The sequence below is a fragment of the Pomacea canaliculata genome, linkage group LG9 (genome assembly GCF_003073045.1).
Source record: "Pomacea canaliculata isolate SZHN2017 linkage group LG9, ASM307304v1, whole genome shotgun sequence".
NCBI lineage: Eukaryota > Metazoa > Mollusca > Gastropoda > Architaenioglossa > Ampullariidae > Pomacea > Pomacea canaliculata.
Window position 1 is genome coordinate 24,642,202 of NC_037598.1, and position 22,122 is coordinate 24,664,323.

Below are 22,122 nucleotides of genomic sequence, written 5' to 3' on the forward strand. Positions count from 1 at the left end.
TTGAACCACAAAAAAAGGTGCGCTCTCAAGCACTAGTGTGATAGTGTCTGGCGTCACTCCGGTTCATGACCTACTGTGAATAAAGTCAAAGCATCAAAGTCTCTCTCTTTGCCCTGTTTACGGGCTCGGCGCTACACACCACACACACACAGATTTCTGTCCTAAGCCTCACCATGTGATTAACTCATATCCTCGCCAGGATAGATTTACTCCAAAAGATTTACCATGGCAGCATAGTTTGTTTCGAGTGGCATCCCTTTTAATGTTCTTTTGCATGAAGTCATATGTAAAAGCATGGCGGTTGTTAGAAAAAGAACCGGCGAGTGAATTGTCAGGATCGATTTGTTCACATGAAGATTTCGTCCTTCGACATCAAGGACGATGTGCGGATGTATTATCCCCACTTCAAATCTGTTCTTTTTCTCAGGGTTAGGGTTTAACTGAGGTTCTTGAAGCTTGTTCAATGGATTTTGCTGACATTTCTAGCCATTGTCGCGTGTCGTCTGCTGGTCTTAGACTCTGAGGAAAGGAGGTTATTCGCGCGTCATATCTTGACGTCAGATCTGACGCAATTTGTGGGTTTTTTTTTTTTACGTTCTTTTTTTTGGCCGGGGATAGAGCAGAGGGGGTGAAGGATCGCCTATGGCAGGCCAGAAGGTAAAAAGTAAGTATCTCGAGTGAATTTTGGAAAAGAAGTGTCGTCTGCCAGACCTCTGGTCTGCGGAAGTGAAATCCAGCTAGTGTTCCGATCGTGAGGACGGACTAGAAACCTTAGTGGTGGTGGCTGGGAATATCGTCTGGAGATGGCGAGATGGAGGATGAACTTGTGTGTGGCCGCTTTTTCTGTTTGTAAAGGAGGTCTACAGTTTCTGCAAATCCGATCTTATTTCTCTCTGGGCTGTGGAAGAGCAGAGAAGAGTATGCCTACTCCTTTTTATCTATCGTGGCATGTACTTGCAAGCTGAACCAGTTGCTGTCTTTCAATGCATTTAGCTGCTTGTAGTGGCCATACTGGTCCACTATCTTGAGAGCTAGAGTTATCTTTGTGAATTGAGGGTTATTATCCATCCACGCTTCAATATACGGTACAGTTTGTAAATACCTGCTCTACTTGGTATTTATCAGCACTCAAGGAGGTCCTCAATGGTGTTTGTCTGAACACAGAAGTTTTCACTTATGAATGCACCCTGCACTCTACAGCCTTTCAGACGAGGATATAAATAAATCAAAACACAACAACAATTTAAAATTTAAATATAATATAATTTAAAAATTCAAAAAGAGGAACACAACACAAAACAATTCTAATTTCCCAACCCCACAGTTCGAACACACTTCCTGGTCAAACACATCTAATGTTCCTGCTGAAATAAGCTCTCCAAAGTCTCAACTTAAACACTTCGTGTGCCTGTTACGTGGGAATGGACGCATTGCGCTAAGCTGTCTAGGCGCACGTATTTTTTGTACAAGAAAACATTGCAGCGTGGAATAGCCTTAAAGCGGGTGCAGCAAGAAGTGGGACGAGATAAAACACGTTTGTAATCCCGCAGTTATTCAGTTGCTGCTTTGGATAGCTTTTGTGATCCGCAGGACTGGCACTCTAAAGTTACGTCATTGACCATCCGCATTCGTCGCTCTGTCCTAGCCTTACCTTTTATTAACTCGTCCTCCCCCGGGGCGTGCAGGATAGATCTGCTCTAACAGATTCACCATTGCATCAAATTTCGTCGTTTCCAGTGTGATCCTTTTAGAATGCTTTCTTTAAAGTCATGTCTGAACATGGCCTGAAAACATGCGAGTGAAATCGCTAAAATAGATTTGTTCGCATTACAGTTTTTTTCCGTCGACGACGAGGACGATGTCGGATTCTTCATCCTGACTCAAATTTATTCTTTGGCCTCCCTTCGTTCAGGGTTACGGTCACAATGGTCTTTCTGTGCACTCGTTCCTGAAGATTGCTAGCCATTTTCGCGTGTCGTCTGCTGGGCTCTTAAGCTCTGAGGGAAGCAAGACGTTATTGCCGCGTCCTGATCTGACGTCATGTGACGCAATTTTGTGGGTTTTTTTATTTTACGTTTTTTGGTACCTGTGAACGATGGTCTTCTGGCAACTCTCTACGGTGGCAAAACTCGTACTACATATTAAAAAAATCGTACTTTCGCATTCTGTACACAAACATGGAACAATCATACCGAATCATACAAGTGAGTTTCTCTGCACACCTAGACATTAGGTTCATTTAAGATTCTTTCTCTTCAGACATTCAGCAGTCTCAACTTAAACACTTGTGTGGCCTTGTTACGTGGGAATGGACGCATTGCGCTAAGCTGTCTTATTGAGTTCTCATTTCAAAATTGAACCAACAAAAAAAGGTGCGCTCTCAAAGCACTAGTGTGATAGTGTCTGGCGGTCACCCGGTTCATGACCTACTGTGAATAAAGTCAAAGCAGTCAAAGTCTCTCTCTTTGCCCTGTTTACGGGCTCGCGCACACACACACACACACAGATTTCTGTCCTAAGCCTCACCTTTGATTAACTCATATCCTCGCCCAGGATAGATTTACTCCAAAAGATTTACCATGGCAGCATAGTTTGTTTCGAGTGGAATCCCTTTTAAGTCTCTTTCCATGAAGTCATATGTAAACATGGCGTTAAAAACCGGCGAGTGAATTGTCAGGATCGATTTGTTCACATGAAGATTTCGTCCTTCGACAACAAGGACGATGTCGGATGTATTATCCCCCACTTCAAATCTGTTCTTTTTCTCAGGGTTAGGGTTTAAATGAGGGTCTTCTTGAGAGCTTGTTCCTGGATTTTGCTGAACATTTCTAGCCATTGTCGCGTGTCGTCTGCTGGCTCTTAGCTCTGAGGAAAGGAGGACGTTATTGCCGCGTCATGATCTGACGTCATGATCTGACGCAATTTTGTGGTTTTTTTTTTTTTTTTTACGTTTTTTGGCGGGGGAAATAGCAGAGGGGGTGAAGGATCGCTATGGCGGCAGAAGGTAAAAAGTAAGGTCTCGAGTGAATTTTGGAAAAGAAGTGTCGTCTGCCAGACCTCTGTCTGCGGAAGTGAAATTCCAGCTAGTGTTCCGATCGTGAGGACGGACTAGAAACCTTAGTGGTGGTGGCTGGGAATATCGTCTGGAGATGGCGAGATGGAGGATGAACTTGTGTGTGGCCGCTTTTCTGTTTGTAAAGGTCTACAGTTTCTGCAATCCGATCTTATCTCTCTGGGCTGTAGGAAGCAGAGAAGAGTAGTGCCTACTCCTTTTTATCTATCGGATGGCATGCTACTTGCAAGCTGAACCAGTTGCTGTCTCAATGCATTTAGCTGCTTGTAGTGGCCATACTGGTCCACTATCTTGAGATAGAGTAGTATTTTGTGAATTGAGGGTGTATTATCCATCCACGCTTCAATATACGTCGTACAGTTTGTAAATACCTGCTCTACTTGGTATTTATCAGCCACCTCAAGGAGGTCCTCAATGGTGTTGTCTGAAAACAGAAAGTTTTCACTTTATGAGATGCACTATGTCACCTGCACTCTACAGCGCCTTTCAGACGAGGAATATAAATAAAATCAAAACACAGACAACAATTTAAAATTTAAAAATAATATAATTTAAAAATCAAAAGAGAACACAACACAAAACAATTCCTAATTTCCCAACCCCACAGTTCGAACTTTCCTGGTCACAACACATCTAATGTTCCTGCTGAAATAAGTTCCTCCAAAGTCTCAACTTAAACACTTGTGTGGCCTTGTTACGTGGGAATGGACGCATTGCGCTAAGCTGTCTAGGCGCACGTATTTTGTACAAGAAACATTGCAGCGTGTGAATAGGCCTTAAAGCGGGTGCAGCAAGAAGTGGACGAGATAAAACACGTTTGTAATCCCGCAGTTATTCAGTGCTGCTTTGGATAGCTTTTGTGAATCCGCAGGACTGGCACTCTAAAGTTACGTCATTTGACCATCCGCATTCGTCGCTCTGTCCTAAGCCTTACCTTTTATTAACTCGTCTCCTCCCCCAGGATAGATCTGCTCTAACAGATTCACCATTGCATCAAATTTCGTCGTTTCCAGTGTGATCCTTTTAGAATGCTTTTCTTTAAAGTCATGTCTGAACATGGCCTGAAAAACATGCGAGTGAATCGCTAAAATAGATTTGTTCGCATACAGTTTTTTTCCGTCGACGACGAGGACGATGTCGGATTCTTCATCCCTGACTTCAAATTTATTCTTTGGCCTCCCTTCGTCAGGGTTACGGTCACAATGGTCTTTCTGTGCACTCGTTCCTGGAAGATTGCTAGCCATTTTCGCGTGTCGTCTGCTGGCTCTTAGCTCTGAGGGAAGCAGGACGTTATTGCCGCGTCATGATCTGACGTCATGATCTGACGCAATTTTGTGGGTTTTTTTTTATTTTTACGTTTTTTGGTACCTGTGAACGATGGTCTTCTGGCAACTCTCTACGGTGGCAAAACTCGTACTACATATTAAAAAAATCGTACTTTCGCATTCTGTGCACAAACATGGAACAATCATACCGAATCATACAAGTGAGTTTCTCTGCACACCTAGACATTAGGTTCATTTAAGATTCTTTCTCTTCAGACATTCAGCAGTCTCAACTCACGGTGTCTTGTCCGCATTGCGCTAAGCTGTGAGTTCTCATAAATTGAACCAACAAAAAAAGCTGCAGCTCTCTCAAAGCACTGTGTGATGTGTCTGCGGGTCACCCGGTTCATGACCTACTGTGGAAAGTCAAAGCAGTACCAAAGTCTCTCTCTTGCCCTGTTACGGGCTCGCGCACACACACACACACCGAGATTTCTGTCCTAAAACTGATTAACTCATATCCTCGCCCAGGATAGATTTACTCCAAAAGATTTACCATGGCAGCATAGTTTGTTTCGAGTGGAATCCCTTTTAAGTCTCTTTCCATGAAGTCATATGTAACACCTGCTCAACATGGCGTTAAAAAACCGGCGAGTGAAGTCAGATCGATTTGTTCCATGAAGTTTCCTTCGACAACAAGGACGATGTCGGATGTACACTTCAAATCTGTCTTAGACGTTTTTCAAGAGGTTTAACATGATGGGTCTTCTTGAGAGCTTGTTCCTGGATTTTGCTGAACATTTCTAGCATTGTCGCGTGTCGTCTGCTGGCTCCGTTAGCTCTGAGGAAACAGGAGGAGTTATTGCCGCGTCATGATCTGACGTCATGATTCTCCTTCTACCACATTTTGTGGGTTTTTTTTTTTCTTTAACGGTTTTTGATGAAAAGAACATCTTCGTCTATCGGCAGAAGGTAAAAAGTAATCTTTATCGAGTGAGGAAAAGAAGTGTCTGCCGAACCTGTTCGGAAGTGAAATTCCAGCTAGTGTTCGATCGTGAGGACGGCTAGAAACCTTAGTGGTGGTGGGCTGTATTCTGTCGGCCGCGAGATGGAGGATGAGCTTGTGTGTGGCCGCTTTTCTGTTTGTAAAGGTCTACAGTTTCTGCAATCCGATCTTATCTCTCTGGGCTGTAGGAAGCAGAGAAGAGTAGTGCCTACTCCTTTTTATCTATCGGATGGCATGCTACTTGCAAGCTGAACCAGTTGCTGTCTCAATGCATTTAGCTGCTTGTAGTGGCCATACTGGTCCACTATCTTGAGATAGAGTAGTATTTTGTGAATTGAGGGTGTATTATCCATCCACGCTTCAATATACGTCGTACAGTTTGTAAATACCTGCTCTACTTGGTATTTATCAGCCACCTCAAGGAGGTCCTCAATGGTGTTGTCTGAAAACAGAAAGTTTTCACTTTATGAGATGCACTATGTCACCTGCACTCTACAGCGCCTTTCAGACGAGGAATATAAATAAAATCAAAACACAGACAACAATTTAAAATTTAAAAATATAATATAATTTAAAAATCAAAAGAGAAACACAACACAAAGCAATTCCTAATTTCCCAACCCCACAGTTCGGACACACTTTCCTGGTCACAACACATCTAATGTTCCTGCTGAAAATAAGTTCCTCCCAAAGTCTCAACTTAAACACTTGTGTGGCCTTGTTACGTGGGAATGGACGCATTGCGCTAAGCTGTCTAGGCGCACGTATTTTGTACAAGAAACATTGCAGCGTGGGAATAGGCCTTAAAGCGGGTGCAGCAAGAAGTGGACGAGATAAAACACGTTTGTAATCCCGCAGTTATTCAGTGCTGCTTTGGATAGCTTTAGTGAATCCGCAGGACTGGCACTCTAAAGTTACGTCATTTGACCATCCGCATTCGTCGCTCTGTCCTAAGCCTTACCTTTTATTAACTCGTCTCCTCCCCCAGGATAGATCTGCTCTAACAGATTCACCATTGCATCAAATTTCGTCGTTTCCAGTGTGATCCTTTTAGAATGCTTTTCTTTAAAGTCATGTCTGAACATGGCCTGAAAAACAGCGAGCGAATCGCTAATTGATTTGTTCGCATACAGTTTTTTTCCGTCGACGACGAGGACGATGTCGGATTCTTCATCCCTGACTTCAAATTTATTCTTTGGCCTCCCTTCGTCAGGGTTACGGTCACAATGGTCTTTCTGTGCACTCGTTCCTGGAAGATTGCTAGCCATTTTCGCGTGTCGTCTGCTGGCTCTTAGCTCTGAGGGAAGCAGGACGTTATTGCCGCGTCATGATCTGACGTCATGATCTGACGCAATTTTGTGGGTTTTTTTTTTTTTTTTACGTTTTTTGGTACCTGTGAACGATGGTCTTCTGGCAACTCTCTACGGTGGCAAAACTCGTACTACATATTAACAAAATCGTACTTTCGCATTCTGTACACAAACATGGAACAATCATACCGAATCATACAAGTGAGTTTCTCTGCACACCTAGACATTAGGTTCATTTAAGATTCTTTCTCTTCAGACATTCAGCAGCATCCGGGTCTGTCTCAAATAACTCTATACGCCGCTGCAGGACATCTCTCATGGCTGTTGCGGGTACAGTCGAGTACATGTCGCTTCTCCGCAGCTCGGTGGCTGTTATCCGACTGGCCAAGTCCACGAGCATTTGGTGATGTACTGACTGCAGTTGTTGAACACCTGCTGGACGTCGTACTCACGGGCTAGTTTAAGAAGATCTAGAAGGGTGTCGTCTGTAAAGATGGAGGTTCTTATGTTAATTTGGGAAATATATGATGCTTGCAAGAATAGCAGACATGCTCATAGCAAATTCTTCAGTTGGAGGAAACGCAAATTAATAATAAAAATACACAGAGAATAAACAAAGTACTTGTATAAAAAACAAAAATATACACTTCAGGTAGTACGTTGTAGAAATTAAAGTATGCTGATAGTCCTTTTAAAATAGTAACAACTGATGAGGCTTTACAGTAATTTCGGCCTTCTCTTGATAACAGATAATTTAACTAGGTTATCAATACATAGGAATGTTGTCACATATTTATAAAGTTATAAATAAAGTCTTTTGTTATTGCTAACTTACGGTGAATTGCTGATTCATTCAAACCGCTTTTCTCGATAAAAAGAATACTTTTTAAATATGCTTTTAAATACTTAAAACATATTTAATTTAAATTACTAAGAGTGAAAAACTTAGCATGAAAGCTTAGTATCGCAATTCTCGAAAATAGTATATCTCTAAATTATTTTTATAAATCGGTAACACTATAATTAAAATTATTCAGAGTGCAAACCTTTGGCATGAAGACAGTGTCTCAATAATTGTAGGCTCGTTCTTTCAGGCGCGACTCCTCTCTCTCATGGCCTCTTTCTGCACTCCCCGCAGACATCTCGATCAGTACATTTTATTTCATCGCCTCTTTTCTGTTCCAGAATCAGGTCGAAAACCTTTCTGGTGAGCGTAAACATGTAGATGCGAATTAATACTAAATAACACTCAAGCTAATAACCTGAGCATTTTGTCTATGTGCATAGACTCCACACTAAGCAACTCATTCAAACTGGCAAAGGATAAACGAATCCAAGGGACGTAAGAGACATAAAAAAGGTTTCGCTTGTTATCTCCCATTCTTCAGTGTTTTGTTTGTTACCTGATCCTGATCCTGAAAAAATTGTTTTCTCAAGATATATATATATAAAAACAAGTCTTTAAAAGAAGATAGAAGAAATCAATGTTTACTCCCTTACTGAAATTGTTTATTTTAATCGGTCTGTTTTTGTTTCCTTTAGCAAGATATAACCCCTACGCTACGGAGACGGTGCTCGCGATCTTACTACTGTAACCTACTTGTAGTTTAAAATTGTCTCGGTTTTACTTATTAACTTAAGCAAATTTATCCAAACGGTATTTTCATTGTTTAAATAATCTATATATATATATACACACATAGTGCCATGTATCTATTTACATATATTTGCTATATTGTCACCACCTGTTGTGAGCTTGTTACTGAGGTAAAATTGTCATTGTGTTTTTTATAACTGTGATGTTATGGCTAAAAATGCCCCCGGGCTTATAGCCATTAAATAAAATGTTCAACCAAAAAAAAAATGTTCAAATGGTTGTTTTGGGTTCTCATTTATTTTACCTTTACTTGTCATCAGTTCTAGGCCTTGAGTTATTTTGCATGTCACAATAAATTTTATGCAGCCGTTCATAGTGTTTAAAAGTTGTTGAATTAGCCAGAACAAGTTTCATGGCTGTCAAAGTTTGAAGCGAAGGGTTCCTCTGAACGCCGACTGTCAAGGTCGCTGAACGTCACGCTTCCGAAGGGTCCCGAATGTTTTCTCTGCTCATTCTGCCTAAACAGAAATCTTTGTCAAACCCTAGTAGTTTGATACAAAGACAAACTTCAAGATGATCGCCGCACGGGGGTCAACATGTCGCCAGGATTAGAAGGGGTGCAGAGTGGAGGGAACAAATCACTGTCCGCGGTACACGCTGCCAAAACAAGCGCTCTATCATCACTTCTAATTATATACAATTTTTTAAATTTAGAACTTATATGTACAGCTGTTATATATGTAGTAGTCATTGCATGCTGATGTAGTCTGGACAGAATATATATAATACACTGTACTAATATCGGCTAAGCGCCTCGAGCTTTTCATATTAACAATTTTTATTAGTCCCAGTGATGGTTGTTTTTGTTTTTGTCGAAGTGGCTATAAGTTCATCTCAATTACTGTTGCCATTATTTCTACACTGGCTATTAGTGTATTAGTGTGTTGTAGAAATACAACAAAACCATCATGACATAAGAGAAATTACCACATATAGCATTTCCATTCATCTGAGGTAGGAATAAAATTCAGAAGAAAACTACGGATTTTGAGTACATAGGATGGTAAGACACTGAATGTCTAGTAGTAGCTATTGTGATACTTCTGAACTCTGGAAATAAAACTATAAAACCCACCACCAATAATCAAACACTCACGCGCGCGCGTGTACGTACGTGAAGAATTGAAAGAAAAGTAGAATTCAAAAGAAAAAAAATCAGAAAGAAATAAAAAGAACCAGAATAAATTAAAGTTCTAACTCGGTTTCATCGATAGCCTTTTAGTTGAGCCGAAATTGATGACTATGTCCTTAAACTCTTGCCCGCCGTCTTTGAAGACAAGGCGAATAAACTCTCCTCTCCCTCTCGCACTGAAATAGCACAGCGTATAGGGACCGCCATTGTAGGTCTCTGTCCTCGTGTCAATTATTTTGGCTCCAATGTTAACTTTTTTATGTTTTCAAGTAAATACGCTCGCATAATCGTAAAATACAAACCGTTTGACACAAAAACTTTAGTCTGTAGGTTGGCGCCTGGGGGAACCTCGCACACATGCGCAGTGCTTGAAGTCGAAAGCATCAGGAGAAAATTTCAGGTTAATCAAGTTAGTAGTCTACCACTTGCATTCGAGTCTTGTGCCGCTTGAAAAAAGAAAATCCACGAGAATATGCATCTCGCGATTGTCACGAATTCAATATCAAAGGTTCTTCACAAGTTGGCAAAAAATCCGAAGCTTCACCTGCAGCGTGCGATGAAGATGACTCAGTTCTGTGACCTCGCGTCGCCTGCCCGCCTTCTGACCTCTGAATTAGGGTCAACTGCATGCCCCTATCTCATCAACTGGCCCCAGAGTGGTCCCAGAGGCAGCTACACACTCATCTTATTGAAAGAAGCGGTTGCACGCACTTTTTTCTGTCTCTGGGTGCATAGTAAGCTGCATCAGCGTTCATTTGGTGTAAATGTCATCCTTGTTGTACTCATGTTTGTGGTTACATCCTTGATGTTTGTCACCATCTCACCTCCGACTCTCTTTTTTCTCCCTTCACCCTTTCATTCATTTTTTTCATATTTTCGTCTCCTAACTGTCCTTCAATCATTTCAAAACTCGCATACATGCATGTGCAAATATACAAGGGCAGGTAGAATGTCGTACCAATAAGAACTTCCTTTATAGAAGAAGGAGACGAGAAAAAAGATGAAACTTTAGAGACGAACTCATAGTCTAGGTGGACTATAAAATTACCAATAACAACACAGACATAAAAATTAATTTCTTTATTGACCATGCATTCATTACGCAGATGGCTTTAGGAAGTGGGGTGGGCTGTCTTACGACTGTCGAGCCACATTATTTGAATACATCTTTATCCAGATTCTCTGTCACATGACTTAGTGAAGAAATGTTTGCATTTTGGTTGGTTTCTACTAGCAACAACAACATTCGATTGCTGTTGTGAGAAACACCACAATACAGTAATCAGCAATAATTGGAGCAGTTCGACAAGGGCAATGTTGTCAGATAATGTAGGAAGCGCATCGTCAAGCACTAGAGGTTATACTAAAAATAATTACTATAAAAATAACAGATATTTAAGATAATAACAAATCTATATTTGCTGTTATCTGATTATCTGTTTGTTTATTAAGTGGCTCATTTTTATCAGGAGCTAACTGTTTTTTCAATTCAGCAAAATTACAGTGACGAGTTACCAACCGGTCGGCGGCCTGCGAGCTAAGTAGGCTTTGACCTTAGGGTCAGAGGTCACGTTATCGCGTAGCTTCTGCAGGAGCGGATACTCTTTGAGGGCGTCTTCCTTGAGTGCCAGGATGTTGTCCGTCATGTCAAAAACATAAAAGTCCGCCAGCGAAAACTGCAAGAAAATAAAGACCACCATGCTGCTGAGCAAATGGCTTCTGTGAAGAGATGTTACTCTAACTACTTACATCGGAACCTTTGCTGTATCAGCCTTATGAGCTAGTAGTAGGTTCTGGGTAAATGTTATAATCACGAATAAAATACAGTTATTGTGTCATGCATGTGTGTGGCCATGTGTGTGTTGGGAGTGGGAGTTGAGACGTATTTGAAAGAAATGTCATGTGTTCAGCTCTTTTGGAATGGTTTCATGAAGTAGAGGCTTCGATAACAAATTAACTTGGATACTGATTAACGAAGAATGGAAAGAGAGAATGAAACTAAAGAAAGTGGAATATGCAGTAAGGAAGAAAGTATTGTAGGGGAAGGGTAAAACGAAGAAAATGTGATTATGCTGACTACATAATTATGAATTGAAGCATTCTTGTGGATGTTGGAAGGACAGCGATACACGGCTTACCGAGTCGCCCACAAAGTGGCCATTGCCATTATTTTCTCCCAGCAACCTCTCGTAGAAGCCAAAGAACTTGGGCAAGTCTTCCTCCAGCGTCTTTCTCCGGTGCTCCGCCTGGCGACACACGCAGGGCAGGGAAATGTCAAAAAATATATATTGTATACTTTCATTTACAGTCTTTGGAGAAATCAGATAACCTTTTCGGGTCCATCATCGACATCAGGAATTTGTCTACTACACCCACAAACCCATCTCTAGTCACTCTTTCCACCCCTCTCCCTTTTGTACCTTAACTTTTTCGTCCTTGGCCCAGCGAGAACCGGTGAGGTTTGAGGTGAGCTGATCCTCCCACAACCACGAGATCTCGTCTATGCGCAGGGCATCCAGGTTGGTCTTGCCGTAAAACCCTGAGGATGACATCATGTCAGTGACAGTTCCTCTATACCAGGCTCCAGGTGATTCGTGAATCATTTTTAAGTAAGTTGCACTGATATCCGTTTAGGTACACAGTCTAGGTATTTTAGGTACATAGTCTGGTATTTTGGGTATCCGTCTGGCTATTTGGGATACACAGTCTGGGTATTTTAGGTACATATTTTAGGTACATAGGGTAGTTCAGGATTTTTTCTAGACAATAAGATAGCAATATTAAGTAACTTGATATCTTGCACTCATGCCTTTCAAAAAAAAATGAAAGGAAGAAAATAGAAAAAAAGGGAAGAAAAATAGAATTAAAAAAAAAATCAAGCGATAATTATTATTAGGAGAAAACACGAAGAGGAGAGAAGTAAGACTAGAGAGATTGAAAAGATGGATGCAACTGAATGATGGGGTGGCTCAGGGTCTCCTCCTCTCTCACCCAGCTGCTTGGCGATGAAGGTGGCGATGGCAATGCTCTGTCCGTAGCGTTTGCCTTGATACTCAATGTACGGCAAGCTGCCGAAGGGGGCATCTGCACAGGCAAAGAAATGCTAGTCAAAATTGGAAACGATCTTGGCAACAGCTCCTGATTATCTCAAAATATTTTCTGCAGAACGTTTGATAGGAAAACAAAAAATCACTCATTTGTCAAGTCTGTTTATAGTTTGCCACATCATCCGTTTCTTTTTACAAAAAGATATATATATATTAGAATAAATGTAGATTTTTTTTACATGAAAAAATAAGACATTCCATGAAAACAAACCCTTATTCCTCTTTTGAAGCAAAAAATTAATATAAGACCCAGTCTTATTTTCGGGGAAACACGGTATAGGAGATACGAACTCAGTCTGAGCAGCTCTGCCCCAATCCTTTAATAAAGAGAATGAAAGATTATTATGGTGTGATACCATGGAAATAGAAAAGGAACATTAACATTATCTTAGTTATACAAATAACGCGAGTGCACACAGTCATATGCACACATACAAAATAATAAAAATTCCATTTAATCATCAAAATTAAGCTATGAGTTCCAGTTAAGACCTCAAATTTACGATATTTTAGATGACAACGACAGTGTCATGGCCAATGAGCAAGCTAGTTTAGGACTAGAACCTTGGGACCAATAACTTGCTAGAGAAAAAAAAAAAAAATTTAGGGCTAGGCTATCAACATATCCAGGCCACGGATCGAGGCAGAAGCTAGGACACCGTTACCTACATTCCAATGCCTAGACCAAGATGCCAAGAGTCATGAAAGGCACTCAAGAACGAGAGAGAGAGAGAAAAGATAAAATAAATTCACAGCTCGAGGTCGCACTGTTCACCACACAGGGCAGGAAGGAATGACTCGTCTTACCGGGTTTCCGCTGAAGCCAGTCTCCGAACTGCACGCGCTCCTCCTCGTACTCCTGGCCGGCTGCCTCCAGCATCAAACGGATCATCTCAGCGCGACCCCGGAGGTGGAAGTAGACAAGCTTGATGGCATCCATGGCTAAAGTGCTGGAAACTGAGGAGGTCGAACCTTCCACGTACAGGTTTTTACAGCCGTCGCTGGCTCAAACTCACCCGGGTAGCAGCTGTGCCGCGAGAAACCACGTGACCTCGCACACTCCCCAATATCTGTACAGACGAGGGAGAGTAAATAGGACACAAGTAGGCCACAGGTCATGTCAGCCGCAAACCTACACTCAAATTCTTCTAGACACAGATGAGCGAGCACACACACACAGGGTCACACACACACAAACATAATGTCTTGTAATGAGTCAAATCGAGTGAGGTGGGGCACTAACAGGGTCTGTGATATTATTTGAACAGTGTTAATGAGATACAAGCCAAACGGTATTATTAACTCGATAGAACAGTGCATGAATCACGATGTATATATGTATGTATTTTTCTTAAATATTCTTTAGCACAACAGAATTTTAAATAGACTGAATAACGAAATACATTCAATGAAAGTAATCCCTGCTGGTGCCCCATAACTACCGAGATTGTCAACTGAGTAACCTCGGGGTAATTTACTCCTGAGCGAGGTCGGCTGGGGAGTTTTAAACTTAGTTAATATAGGTCTGTTGCTGGGAAGGCTCTTATATGTTTCACGGTGAATACTTGTCCCGCTGAGGGAGACCCAACCAGAACTTGTCGAACACAAGAGTGAAACACAACCGGATCGAGTTGTATGACCTCGTTAGGTGATGAGTTGCTGAGTTTATCTGCTCCGTGCCTCACTTTACACATCAGTGATAACATTATGAGAACAAGGACATTGATCAGTGCTTATTCTTGACGAAACTGATGGTAGAGGCATGATGAATCTTGTTGTGGTGGTGGTGGTAGTAGAAATGATGGTGACAGTGATGGTGGGTTTATCGTATTATGTTACACACATTACATTGTTACATTACATTACATACATCGTAGCATGCAGTCGTTATCAATGCCTTATCCATTGTTTCTCCATGTATGTTGTGCAGATCATGTAACATCGAGGCCCTAGATAAAAATGTTAAAATACTTAAAAGAACACTGTTAAATTTTATGTTACATATAGTTATAAGCTCTTTCACCTTTCCGATTGTCCTCAGTGTCTCTGTCGTACGGGCGTTTGTGTGCAACGTGTGTGCGTGAGTGTGTGTGTGTGTGTGTGTGTGTGTGTGTGTGTGTGTGTGTGTGCGCGTGTGTGTGTGTGTGTTTTGCTCGCGAAATGTTGCTTTGATAAAAACATGACTTGCACATTGTAATCTTGAGTCAGCTTTAACATCCGTCTTCTGACGATGCAGTTTAGGAATCAATGAGCATTTTTCAAGCTAAGTAACTTCCTTGATTCGTCTCAAAATATGTTTAAATTATTAAAAACTGCTTTAAGATGAAGATTTGAGTAAAACAAAATAATATGCTTGTTATTGTTTTTGTACCTTGTAGTCAAGCTTGACATGTATATCTAGTGTCCTCTAGCAACACGACGCTTGTGTACCCTGACTTGTCGGAGATGATCGCAAAATGGCTTCTCGTCGTCATCCATGCGTGGTAGGAAAAACAAGATGTTTGATTTAGCATGTCAGGTCATACTGCTTTCAATAAAATTTTATGTTTCCATTCCAACAGGCTTCTACACGTGCTGGTCTCTCACACACACTCTCTCACACACACGCGACCCATGTACACACACGCAGACGCACATATAGACAGAAGGCGAGACAAACGCGGATGTGATCAGTGTAGCCAACCCGGACACAACTCATCCGTGTATTTGAAGAAGGGATTGGCGGACTTTTCGAGAAATACCGGCTTTTATCAAAGTGAATCAGCAGTTTAGTGAGGCTTTATAAAAGGAGACACGGAACTTTCACCAACAGAACATTTTGTGGTGTGGACAAGGCCTTCAGCTGCTGTCGGCCAGTTTAATTGTCAGTTTGAAGACGCACGTGCGCCTGTTCGCTAGCTGCTTACTAAACCATGGCTGCTTTATCGGGTTTAAAACTGGTTTACTTTGATCTTCGCGCACGGGGCGAGCCAATCAGGTTGGCTTTGGCCGCGGGAGGCGTCCAGTGGGAGGACGTTCGAATCCCGATGGATAAGTGGAAGGAGGAGAAAAAGAGTAAGTAATCTAATCACGTAAATATACGTTAAAGTTACAGGCACATGGAGTAAAATACCCGGTGAGCATTTCTTGCCCGTGTGTGAATGTATGTGAATTGAGAAAGAACTTAACTAATCCCAGAACTGTCTTATTAATATTATCTTTCCTTACTTTTCAGAAACTCCTTTCGGACAGCTTCCGTACATAGAGTACAAGGGCAAACATTACTCACAAAGCGTTGCCATCGTCAACTTTGTGGGCAAAGAACTCGGTAAGTGTAATAAATACGGATTCTGAAGTACATTTATTTTAACTTTTAATTCAAAAAAATCCCATCTTGTCTTCTATCTTCGTTGGCAATCAAAATAGGGGCATAGACTATCAAAACATGTGAACCTTTCTTCTCTCATTCAAGGTTAAAGGGACCTTGTGTGAAAAGCTTTATTAAATTTATCAAGAAAAGAAAAGAAAGTTTGGAAGAAAAAAGAATGAACACACGAAACAGAGACTCAATTTTTTTCAGGTTTGATGAGTTTTTGATTTGCAGGCTTATTTGATGTGAATTAGTTTTCATTGAGACACAGTGTGTCACAAGAGAAGGTAGGATCTTAGTATCTTACCACACTTACTGGAGTGGCTATAAGAGAGAACCAATTACCACTGCGCTACCAGGTTCCCCAGGGTGACAGCGAGGTCAGCTATAAATAGGAGCCAATCCAGGGTCACGTGACAGTAAACAGCAGTGTTTGCCTAACCTGGCCCTGAATAATTAATGAGAGCAAATCTTTCACGCGTGACCAGGACTGTAGGTAGACGGTGATGTGACGAACCAGCCTGTGAACTATGACCTGAAATGTGGGAAGCAGGATGAGTACATCCCGAACTGTAGCGACTGTCGTGGTACACGCACTCTTCTCTCGATTTGACGCCTGCTCTCGTAGACTACAGCGCCACCTAGCATCAGTGAGATTCGGATACCGTGGCTCCGGATACACATTGTCACGTGACACCTGTTTTCAGGCCTAACCCATTGTTGTTTTCTCCACGAACTTCACTCTGTGTGTGAGAGAGTGTTTGTGTGTGTGTGAGATGGCTGAGTGGTGGTAAAGAGTGTTTGAAACACGCATTTGATGCCGGATGATGATGCTGACAATTTTTTCAACTTGTTTCTAAACAGGTTTGCATGGGAAAACCAACCTCGAAAGCCTGCGTGTGGACGAGACTATCGGCCTGTCTACAGACCTCCTGAATGCCATATTTAGAGCGAAATTCGACTCCAAATCGAGAAAAGAAGGTAGAGAATTGTTTTGCTGTCAAACTAGCAGTACACAGGAATTAATACATGAAAGCTGTACAACTGTTCAAACACACAGACATTGGTGTGTACATGAATAGATAATGATAGACTGGGGAGTAGTGGAGAGAGTTAGTGGAAAATTTGTTTGTGAAGATGCTGGACCTGTAAAGCCAGTTCTGGTCATTTCTGTTCTGACATAGGATGAGGCGTACAAAAAACTTTCCGAAGAAGAAATTCCAAAGTATCTAAGTTTCCTCCAGAGATTGCTGAAAGAAAATGGAGGCAACGGTTTCTTCGTGAGCAACTCCGTAAGTCAGACATTGTTGATTTGTTTATTTATTATTTGGTAAGTGCTAGTATCACGCTAAGGTAGTATGCTAGTACAGAGAGTGCGTGTAGAAGATGAATCCGGATCGTAATGAGGAGCATGGCCTCCGCAAGTAGCCCTCACTGAAAAAAAAATTTAATAATCATAACCAAGCTAAATACTTAATCTTAGATTGTATATATACTGCTTATTCAAGGTAATATTCGCTAAACCAAAGTATCTTTTCTTAACTGTCTGTGTTTCCGTGGGCAAAATCCCATGATCTAGGAAGTTTGTTTTCTTGTTGTTTTCAGCTGACAGTAGCTGACCTCTTCGTGTACAGTGTTTGGACTCCGTGCTGGTAGAATTTCCAGACGCTGAGGAATCCTTTCCCCCGGAAGTGAAGAAGCTTCGAACCAACGTGGAAGCCAATCCTCGAGTCAAGTCCTATTTGGCCAGCAGGAAGTCTGTCCCTTTCTGAGAATATAAGGCGGTGAAGAGAAGAGTATGAATATTAAGTAGACATTTCTTCAAAAGAAAAGGTGGATAAACAGTCTCCTGAAGTGATGCCAGACATGTATGCCAACAGTTTTTTTACTTTTATTTATTTGCATAAGTTTTGCAGTGGTGAATTTACAGTCCACTTAAAATTCCATAATTGATCAAACTTTATGCGTGCTCGTCTCTCACTTATTGATCAAGTGACTAATTTGATGTTTAATAAACATTGCCCTTTGAAATAACGACCTAATGAAGTAGCAAAGTAACACACCAAATATTTCATGTGTGCCGATCTGGATACTTTGAAAAAAATTCTGCTGCTTGTTGTCCAAAATTGACTTTGTAATGTTTGTTAAATATTGAAGTGTTCTGTTATTTCAAACGTTTGTATTTTTTAATGAATTTATGATGATACATGTTTTGTGAATGAGCGCATGATATTAATATTCTAGGACAGGTAGAAGATATTAAGAAAGATTGCTTTCAAAGGTGTTAATTTTCTCTCTCAGTCTGTAGTGAGCAGAGTGTGTCTAGGTACTCATAAAATAATCTCACGTGTGTATGTGTGAAACTTGGGAAAGAATGAAAGAATAAATATGGTCACCATTATAACTATCCATGACTCTGTAAATAAACACGATGATGTCACCCGAGAGTGTTTATTTTTCATCCAGACATTATTTTCATCTAATCTTATGGTTTATTATACTTGTTTTGTATCAACCACCATTTGTAACATTGGTAGTGAAAAACGTTCTCTGTTCGATCTTCTATCTTTCTTCTTACAAACATCCACACGTTTGACATTTGCAAAATGTCCCTGAAACCTCGTTCCAGATACTCTACGCTTTATTTTTCAAAGTTTTGTTACATAGTAAATAAATAAGCAAAAAAAAAAAAAAAAAAAAAAAAAACCCAAACCGAACAAACAAAGTTTACAGTTTACATCACAGTCGCCTTCTCCAAACACTCTTTGAAAACGGATCTCGTTTCTGTAATAAATATGCGCCTGAGGTATAAATCTTGTTGACTGTTGGCGGGACAACTTCAATCACATTAGTCCGAGATGCATTTTACTATGAAGGCCATAACGACATTGCCGGTGTCTGACAGCTAGAACTTCACTTTTGGCCTGGAGGCTATATACTCCTTCAGTCCGGGAAGATTTTCCACCTGCTCGCGCAGCTTGGCTATTTCCGGTGGGAAGATGGAGGCGGCGTCAGACTTCTCAAAGATGAGAGCGTCAAGGACATTGTAGAGGAACAGATCGGCCTGTGTCAGCTGATGGCAAAGAAAAACAAAAACAGACGAGAAACTGAATTCCATGTACAGGTCATTGGTATGGATACAAAAATGCCACTAGCACCCGTATGAACACGCCCTTGTATACTAAATGTGAGCATCTAAAAAACTTTGCATTTGTCTTTTGCCATACTGGTGATAATTTCAGAATGTCTCTTTGCGAGAGTATTTTTTTAGAGGCATCTTACTTCAGCGTGAATTGCTAGCAAATTTAGTGCTCTTCAATTTAAAAAGAAAGCTTTGAACCTACCGAATCCCCCACGAGATAACCAGTGTCTCCGTTTTCCTTGAGCATCGTCTGAAAGTATCCCAGAAACTTTGGTGCGTCCACTTCAAATAGCTTCGTGTTCAGTTCTTCCTATCAACGAAAACAGCGAGTGTGTGAAGCACGGTCCACAGGTATTACATACACAACTTAATCATTTCATATGCATCATATACAATTCACAAATACAGAGGCGATAACCCATCTCATCGCCTAATATAATCTCACTTAAAAATAGACAGTACTTCCGGCTGGAAATGAGGATTCGAGCCTGTCTTAAGACAACAAAAAAGAGGATGAGAGAAGATTAATTAGAAGATTAAAAAAATATGGTGAGAAAAGATTAAATAGAAGACGAAAAATGAGATGACGAGAGAAGATTAACTACAATGTTTAAGACAACAGCCCACCCAAAGGCGACCAGGGTGGACTCAAACAACAAACGATCACCGGAAATGAAAAGGGAGTTTGATTTCCGAAGATGTTATCTATGACTAGTCCGTGATGGTGGTGTCTGTTTGGGGCTGATGATAGGCCATCAACAACAGCTCGTGGCTGGAGTGTGGCTCGTCATTGAACTGATTTATATTTTTTTGAGTATTTTTTTTTTTTGTTGTCTGGATTTCTCTCTCTCTCTCTCTTCGCGTGATCCAGCAAGTTAAAGAACTACTGGGGTGCAAACTATTTTTCTAATGGTTGGAACAGCTCAGTTTCTGTTTCTGTAAATGTGAGCGAATACGTCTTCTCCTCCCTCTCCCCCACTTGAAGAATAAGGTTTAGAATATTTCCGCAGATCATTTGGTAAAAGCGACTTCATGCAAACCTTCTTGAGGTCGTCCTTCGCAGACTTGGCGTTGTATATAATGTTGATAAAGTCCCCCGACAGAGCCACAGCCTCGTCAACACGAAGGTTCTGTACATCAGTTTTCCCATACAAGCCTGTGTTCAGAAGTTTGGATCAGGTCAAAGGGCAAGAACCAAGTCTACCTCTCGTCACTTTTGCTCGTCAAATTAATGATAGCAGTGAGTACGATACATGTGATAGTATGAAAACAACAATATATACAACACAGTCAAAACACAGAGGAAGAATTAACAACTATTTGAATATCTAATTACGGAAAGGCTGATTGTGATCTCAGAGGACGGCTGTTCCAGAAGACTAGAAATGTATACATTGCACAGGTGTGAACACCCTTCGGCCAAATTACAGCTTGACCAAATACAGCAGACTAATTTTTAAGTAAATAATTTTGAATGGCCTACCAATGACGAATAAATATCCAAATGGCTCCTTGGAGGAAAAATATTATCCCCCTGCGTAAATTTTAATATGAGCATTGGCTCTGACCATCACTTTGTGTATTCAGTGACTTCATTAAATTTTGGAGAAATGCTTCTGGATCTCTAAAAGCAAAAGGTTTTTTCTTTACCTTTCACTCAAATTTTCTTTGTTGATAATGGTATCCCCACACTTACCAAACTTCCTGGCGAAAAAGTTCGCCAAAGCCACCGTCTGGCCGTAAGGTTTTCCGTTGTACACCGCGTAAGGAAGTTGCCCGTATGGTGCCTCTGAAGTAAACAGTTTGAATAATAAGTATACAAGAATGGTACAGTTTCAAACTGTCATAAAGCTGATCATGTCAATCACTTCTGTGAGGTCTGAACTGAATTGGACTGCCATACTTTGCAATCGTGTTGTTCGCAGCCTCACCCCAGTCGCTGCCCTTGTGTCACCCTATGAGCCTGACAGGTCAGATTCGCTCTGACCTCGGCTTTCTCTCTCCCACTTATCAGACAAGTGGTTTGGCCGTCGCTCATTCCCTTTCTGTGGCTGTGATAAGTGGAATACCCTCCTGTACGGTGGGGAAAGTATATCTGCCCGGACTTGAAATCTTTTTCATAAATACCTACTGTAATCAGTCTAACCTGTCTGATACTTTTCCACATTCTTCTGTCTGCGTTCCTTCATATTCCTGGCAAATTAAACTATGCTTGTGCACGTCTGTGTGTTTGATTGTGATGCCCCTTGTCATCATCAACACCTACAGCTTCTTGTATTTACAATTGCATTGATCTGGTCTCCGTAGGTGAAAATGTGCTACATTAATCCTTTTATTATTAAACAATATAAAAAGCCATAGGAGAACCATAATATGAAAAGTGTGTAGGCGCTGTAAAACAATTCATAACAATGTTGTAATACGTCATGGCACTGGGAAAAATGAGCCACTCACTGGACATCTCTTTAGGCCAGTCCAGGAAGGAGAGGCGGACGTCCTTGTACTTCTGTCCGGCGGCTGCTAGGATCAGTCGCACAGGTTCCCCCCGGGCCTGCAGGTTGAAGTACACGAACTTGAGGTCCGCCATCTTACCTGTAGCAGACAGCTGCGACTATCTAACGCTTGTAGCTTCGGTAGCCAGGTGTGTTTAAATAAAAATATGTTAAAAAGGTGCAGACAATGGCATTCATCTAGCCTGGTGTATCAGGAGCAGTAGTGGTAATGAAATCCCGGAACGGTAATGATTTAAAAAGCTAGCTATATCATAAAGTTCATTACTTGTGGAAGCTCACTCACGGACACACACACGCACACATGAACACACACTTACACAAACACACTTACTTGATTACTGGGAAGGCTTGTTCCGGTTGGATGTCAAAATGAAACTTTGTTTGATGATCAGTATGAACTCAAGAATCGTTATCGCGATGACGACATTTTACGCGATAGAAAGCGCGATGTCACTGTTTGATGATTAACTCGTGCACTCAATCCTCGTCCTCTAAAAACTTCAGCAAAAAGTTGTTTTACTCCACTCCTCCTATTTTCGTACAATAACCAAAACAATATTAAAACAAA

General features: G+C 41.1%; 3 protein-coding genes across 4 annotated transcripts; 1 reads left to right on the forward strand and 2 right to left on the reverse strand.

Moving 5' to 3' along the window:
• Positions 1-10,508: 10,508 nt before the first annotated feature.
• LOC112572576 (S-crystallin 4-like) lies at positions 10,509-13,606 on the reverse strand. Its single transcript, XM_025252315.1, has 5 exons — positions 13,358-13,606; positions 12,435-12,527; positions 11,864-11,982; positions 11,582-11,689; positions 10,509-11,119 (listed from the first exon to the last, which is right to left on the reverse strand). The coding sequence occupies exons 1-5, from the start codon at positions 13,488-13,490 to the stop codon at positions 10,955-10,957; spliced, it is 618 nt and encodes a 205-aa protein (XP_025108100.1). The 5' UTR covers positions 13,491-13,606; the 3' UTR covers positions 10,509-10,954.
• Positions 13,607-15,158: 1,552 nt separating this feature from the next.
• Positions 15,159-18,340, forward strand: LOC112572549 (glutathione S-transferase-like). The gene is given in 7 exon segments (XM_025252282.1): positions 15,159-15,604; positions 15,765-15,857; positions 16,764-16,873; positions 16,875-16,880; positions 17,084-17,191; positions 17,505-17,529; positions 17,532-18,340. Coding segments are annotated over 7 exon segments (624 nt in total). The 5' UTR covers positions 15,159-15,462; the 3' UTR covers positions 17,672-18,340.
• LOC112572548 (probable glutathione S-transferase 6) lies at positions 17,931-21,989 on the reverse strand. Of its 2 annotated transcripts, none has more exons than XM_025252280.1 (6): positions 21,886-21,989; positions 21,496-21,633; positions 20,738-20,830; positions 20,082-20,197; positions 19,244-19,351; positions 17,931-18,972 (listed from the first exon to the last, which is right to left on the reverse strand). In XM_025252280.1, the coding sequence occupies exons 2-6, from the start codon at positions 21,626-21,628 to the stop codon at positions 18,805-18,807; spliced, it is 618 nt and encodes a 205-aa protein (XP_025108065.1). In that variant the 5' UTR covers positions 21,629-21,633; positions 21,886-21,989; the 3' UTR covers positions 17,931-18,804. The 2 variants fall into 2 exon arrangements, with proteins under 2 accessions (XP_025108065.1, XP_025108066.1); XM_025252281.1 differs by having other exon boundaries at positions 21,872-21,914.
• Positions 21,990-22,122: the final 133 nt, after the last annotated feature.

Bases quoted from the DNA above. Each gene is read 5' to 3' on its own strand.
- LOC112572576 (XM_025252315.1), bottom strand. From the start codon at position 13,490: ATGGATGCCATCAAGCTTGTCTACTTCCACCTCCGGGGTCGCGCTGAG. The intron at 12,528-13,357 runs GTAAGACGAGTC...TTGCCTGTGCAG, and splicing joins CTGGCTTCAGCGGAAACCCG to ATGCCCCCTTCGGCAGCTTG. The intron at 11,983-12,434 runs GTGAGAGAGGAG...TGTCATCCTCAG, and splicing joins CTTCATCGCCAAGCAGCTGG to GGTTTTACGGCAAGACCAAC.
- LOC112572548 (XM_025252280.1), bottom strand. From the start codon at position 21,628: ATGGCGGACCTCAAGTTCGTGTACTTCAACCTGCAGGCCCGGGGGGAA. The intron at 20,831-21,495 runs GTGAGTGGCTCA...TGTTTACTTCAG, and splicing joins CTGGCCTAAAGAGATGTCCA to AGGCACCATACGGGCAACTT. The intron at 18,973-19,243 runs GTAGGTTCAAAG...CTTTGCCATCAG, and splicing joins GTTATCTCGTGGGGGATTCG to CTGACACAGGCCGATCTGTT.